The sequence below is a fragment of the Gavialis gangeticus genome, unplaced genomic scaffold, assembly GCF_001723915.1.
Source record: "Gavialis gangeticus isolate Ggan-Ray unplaced genomic scaffold, GavGan_comp1, whole genome shotgun sequence".
Lineage (NCBI taxonomy): Eukaryota > Metazoa > Chordata > Crocodylia > Gavialidae > Gavialis > Gavialis gangeticus.
Genome location: NW_017728960.1, coordinates 4,435,642 through 4,440,953, shown reverse-complemented (window position 1 = coordinate 4,440,953; position 5,312 = coordinate 4,435,642). Strand labels below are relative to the sequence as shown.

At 63.4% G+C, this 5,312-nt stretch overlaps 1 protein-coding gene across 1 annotated transcript; it reads left to right on the top strand.

The window, feature by feature from the left end:
- Positions 1-417: 417 nt before the first annotated feature.
- Positions 418-5,064, top strand: CTSK (cathepsin K). The gene is made up of 8 exons (XM_019528192.1): positions 418-530; positions 1,712-1,838; positions 2,231-2,353; positions 2,453-2,608; positions 2,733-2,951; positions 3,464-3,629; positions 4,078-4,183; positions 4,344-5,064. The coding sequence occupies exons 2-8, from the start codon at positions 1,713-1,715 to the stop codon at positions 4,441-4,443; spliced, it is 996 nt and encodes a 331-aa protein (XP_019383737.1). The 5' UTR covers positions 418-530; position 1,712; the 3' UTR covers positions 4,444-5,064.
- The last annotated feature ends 248 nt before the right edge of the window (positions 5,065-5,312 follow it).

Sequence of the window (5,312 nt, the reverse complement as noted above, 5' to 3'; positions counted from 1 at the left end):
GGGTTGGGCTCGGTCACCAGCACCCGGGCAGCTCTGGCTGTGCCCAGGAGCGCAGCATAGGCTTTGTTCCCACCGATGAACCCTGGGAAGAGGAGGGGAAGCTGGGGCCGAGGCAGCGGTCTCCCCTAGCTCACCAGCCTGGGGGCTCAGGCTGCAGCCAAGAGCCCTGCCACACTCTGGGAGCTGTGGGCCTGCATAGGGCAGGAGGACTCAGGCTGCCGGCGGACACAGACCCTCCCTGCCCTGGGTTCTCCCGTGGCCCAGGACAGCCACCCGGGGCCAGGATCGGACCCACTCCCTGCAGCAGTGACTCAGGCTGCCATGGATCATGTGAGCCCCAGGGCCGGGGCCAAGCCCCCCCCTACACCTCCCCCTCCAGCCACGTGCAAATGTGAGCCACCCCCCATGCGGGCGCCTGCCCAGATTTTCCAGCAACTGTCGACTTCCTCCATCCTGGAGACATAAAAGACTGTGGCCACGGCTGCTGGAGGAACCGTCTCTGCTCTGCATCGACCCAGGACTGACAACAGGTGAGCACAGCCCGGACCCCCTGGTCCTAGCGGTGCGTCAGGCTGCCCCCCAGCTCCTCTGCCCTGTGCGGGGGGCTCTGCCCACAGCTGCATCCTAGGGGTCAGCAGCGAAAGGTTGCAGCATCAGGGTTTCTGCGGCCTTTTCCTGGCTGACAGGCCATGGGGGACCTTGACCCTCGACTAGTGCAGGGGAAGGCAGCACAGGGGCAGCTGGGATCCTGCAGATCCTGGGACCCAGGCTCGCCAGAGCCTGACAGCAGCCCCTGGGGCCCTCTGGGCTCGAAGGGAGGGTTGGCACTTGCCTGGATGGAGCCTAGAAGGGCAGAGGGGAAACTGAGGTACAGACCAAAGGTGCATCTTGTCCAGGGTGACTCTGAGCACCTTGCTGAGCGGAGAACTCGGGCATCTGGCACCCTGGCGCTGGCTGAGACCAGCAGGGGTCCCTCTGGCTGCGGTGGGGGGAAGGATGGAGGGGCGCTGGCTTTGCCTCTCCCCAATACCATGGGGTGGGGGCAGCACAGTACAGGGGCCTGGGGTCTGATTCCTGGGTTCTTCCTTGGTGCTTTGCTGCATGACCCTGCCAGCTCCATGCCTCAGTTTCCCCAGTTGTCAGCAGAGGCCCCGACCAACACAGAGCACCCACAACCGTGATTCCCAGCTGCCTTGGGTGCAGCTCAGGCCCTTCTCCAAAAACCCTGGCCCGCATGCACGCAAGGCTTAATGCAAACCAGCTGCTGCGTGCACGTGACACCGGCTCCCTCCCCCACCGGCACAGGGCCAGGGCGGGGGGGCTGGCCCTGGAGGGGCAGGAAGAGGGGTCTGTCACTGCCAGCTCTTTGCCAGAGCTTTAAAGATTCGTAGCTGCCTCTTGGCCTGGCCTGCCTGAGGCCCCACGTAGGCAAACCGGGACCACCGGGTTGAGCAAGAAGCAAGAGTCATGGCCCCTTCATCCCCCATCTCAGACCTGGCAAATGTTGCATTAGTGACCTGCTCCCTCGGCCGGGGCTAATTTAGTCCCTCGGCCTCTGCCTGCAGCCCAGACCTTAGCAGGCAGCAGTAGGAGGCTCTTATCCACTCTCCACCCCAGCCTCTAGCAGCTGCTTGTGGCCCACCCAAGGGTCCTGCAGGCCCAATGCCTGGTGGTAGCTAGAGGGTCTCATTGCTCCCCCCACGCCTGGCAGGATGTGGTGCGTTGGCCTCTTCGCTCTGCTGCTCCCAACCATGGCCGCCCTGCTGCACCCAGACCCGGCACTGGACGCCCAGTGGGAGCTATGGATGAAAACCCACAGGAAACAATACAACGGCAAGGTACCAGGGCAAGGGGGACAGAGATGGGAGTACGGGTCCCAGCTGGGGGCTCTGTGGTGGAGCCCCATGGAGAGCAGTGAGATGGATGCCAAGACCGGCTGCAGGGCCTGGGGCTGGTCGGTCTGGAGGGGAAAAGCCCCAGCGGGGGGGGTGTCATAAGGGGCAGATGGGGTTAGGTATCAAGCCAGCATTGGTGCCAAGGGAGTATGGGTCACCTCTGGTGCCAGGCTGGGCTGGGTGAGCCAGGCTGAGGATGCCAGGAGCTCAGTGCAGGGGGGATTTAGGATCCCTCCTAGCCCTGCCTCTCCTGTTGGGGACTGTGGTGGGGGCTCCCAGCCCAGATGGTGACCCTGGGTGCCTGGGCCTGAGCCCTCCTTGCCACCCCACTACAGCCGGACGAGCTCTCGCGGCGCCTGGTGTGGGAGAAGAACCTGCACTACATCGGCACCCACAACCTGGAGGTCTCACTGGGGCTGCACACCTACGAGCTGGCCATGAACCACCTGGGCGACATGGTAGGTGTCCCCTTGACTCGCACCCTTCTGACCCCCGGGACTCAGGGCTGTTTGGGCTGATGTCTGTGCATGTGTCCGTGTGTGCTTCCCCCTCCCCAGACCAGCGAGGAAGTGGTGCAGAAGATGACGGGGCTCAAGGTAGCACCGTCCCGGCCCCGTAGCAACGACACGCTGTACGAGCCCGACTGGACGGAGCAGGTGCCGGACGCCGTGGACTGGCGGAAGAAGGGCTACGTGACGCCCGTGAAGAACCAGGTAGGAGGGCTGCGGGAGGGAGCAGTGTCCAACCAGGATTGACACCCGTTCAAGTCCGGCTCGAGGTCCACCCCCATCTCTGCCCCTTCCCTGGCCCCCGCCTCTGACCCCAGGCTCTGGACAGGGTCAGTGCGGGTCGTGCTGGGCCTTCAGCTCGGTGGGAGCCCTGGAGGGGCAGCTGAAGCGGCGGATGGGGAAGCTGCTGTCGCTGAGCCCCCAGAACCTGGTGGACTGCGTGACCAACAACGACGGCTGTGGTGGCGGGTACATGACCAACGCCTTCGAGTACGTGCGCACGAACCGCGGCATCGACTCCGAGGACGCCTACCCCTACGTGGGCCAGGTAGGTCCTGGGCTCCGGCCCTGGGGGATTGCGCCAGGCCCAACCGTGCACCCCGGCCCAGGGGAGACTCTGGAGCCCGGCAGCTTCAGGCCCCAGGCCCTGACCCCGTAATGTCCTGGGACCTGCAGGAATCCAGGCCAATCACAGCGTGTGGCATGGCTGGCGGGAGAGGGAGTGGCTAGTGCTGGCCAGTCGAGACACAACTGGTTTCCTCCCAAACTTTCCAGTTCCCAGCAGGTGGTGGAAGGAGACAAAGCTAGCATTGGCCAATCAGGAGGCAGCTGATGGGAGGGGGGTGGAGCCTGCATTGGTTGATCAGGATGCAGTTGGTGGAAGGGGGTGGAGCCAGCACTGGCCAATCAGCATGCAGCTGGCCCCCTCCCAAACTTTTCCCCAAACTTTTTTTTCCCTTGGCTGCTAAAAATTGGGTGTTTTCCTATTGGAACCCCCCAAAAAAGCCATGAAATGCCCCGAAACTCCCCTCCTTACCAGTGCCCCTGTCGCCCCCGCAGGACGAGAGCTGCATGTACAACCCGACTGGGAAGGCAGCCAAGTGCCGGGGCTACCGGGAGATCCCGGAGGGGAACGAGAAGGCACTGAAGCGAGCCGTGGCCCGGGTGGGGCCCGTGTCGGTGGGCATCGACGCCAGCCTGCCCTCCTTCCAGTTCTACAGCAGAGGTAGGGGCCGGGGGGGTGACGGGCCCAGCTCCTCCCGCTCTGGGGTTTGGTTAGGGGCAGGAAGGGCCCCAGGGTCATCACTGCTGTCACTCTCTGTGCCCAGCCCTCGCGCCATCCGGCTCGTGGGACCTACAGCATCATCACATCTCTAGGTGCCTTCCCTGTCGCATCACTCCCACAATAGGGAAACCAAGGCATAGTGGGGGAAGGGGGAACACAGCCGTATCCTGCCTAACCTTGCTGCGTCCGTGGTGGCACAGATGTGTCTTAGCCACCTGGCGGGCACTTGCTGGGGCAGGTTGTCCCAGCTCTGCTGCTGCTCTGCTTCCTACCCCTTGAAGCCCGGGGCAGTGCCAAAACCCTGGTCTGGGTGGGTCGGGGGCTGGACGGAGAGCTGCTGTGCATGAGGCCAAGCGAGTGACACCCCCATCTTCCCCCTCCTCCCCAGGTGTGTACTATGACGAAAGCTGCAATGCCGAGAACATCAACCATGCGGTGCTGGCCGTGGGCTACGGGACGCAGAAGGGCGCCAAGTACTGGATCGTCAAGAACAGGTCAGGCAGACAGGGAGGCTGGAGGGGAGGCTGGGGTGAGCCAGGCACCTGGCAAGGGCAGGGTATTACCCCATCATTTGAACCCCGGGGGAAAACTGGACCCCTGCCCCCGCCACCTTGGGGAAGCTGCGAGCTCACCCCTGCCTTCCCTGTCCCACAGCTGGAGCGAGGAGTGGGGTAACAAGGGCTATGTCCTGATGGCCCGAAACATGGACAACGCCTGCGGCATTGCCAACCTAGCCAGCTTCCCCAAGATGTGAGTGCTGTGCTGGCCACGGCTCCGGCCCCGGCCCCGGCCCCGGCCCCATGCTCATGTCGCCGGCTTCTGCTCTGCTTCATCCCCATCCTCACCGCTCTGCGCCTCCAGCAACATGAGAATGCGCCTCCCCTCCGGCCGGGGAAGCTGCGCTCTCTACTCCCCAAGAGGTAGGGTGAAAGGACTGGTGTCTGCAGAGCCAGGAGGCGTGGGGCAGACTGAGCATTTCTCCAGGAGCAGGGATTCAGGCCCCGGAGGGATTCAACCCCCTGCCCCTTCTTTGGACCTACCCCGTGGAGCCAGCACCCTTCATCCCATGCATGCAGCCAGCCGCAGCCACCAGCTGTGCCCATTTCTGAGACCCGTGTGGAGCCGGAGGGCTGGACCCAGGTTCTGAGGCCTCCCCAGGGCCCGGCCGTCAGTGGGAAGAGGTTGCAGGGTGCCCGCACCCCGGAGAGCTTCTGTGGGTGGCTTTCTGTTGCCCTGTCCTGTGTGACCTGGGGTGCAGCAGAGCTAGTCTCCTGTGGTCCTGGGCAACCTCTGTATCCCTCCCTCCACGATGTGGCGGGTTTAGGTGAGACCAACACAACTGTATTGTGAATAAACGCAGTGGGGAGAAGCTGGCGTCTGTCCATGGTTGTCTCCATGTCCCGTCCTGACTTGCCGAGTGGTGTCATCACAGATTTATCAGCCTTTAGTTTAGAAGGGACCTCAAGAGCCCAGCAAGTTCCTCCACTAGGGAAGGAAAGTCCAGCCCACGCTAGCCAGCTGCCCCGGGGCTTAGCTAGCCCCTTGGTTGGAAGGTTTTCCCCACATCCAACCAAAATTTTCTACCGATTCAGCTGATTTCTTGGGCCCTTCCTCACAGCCATG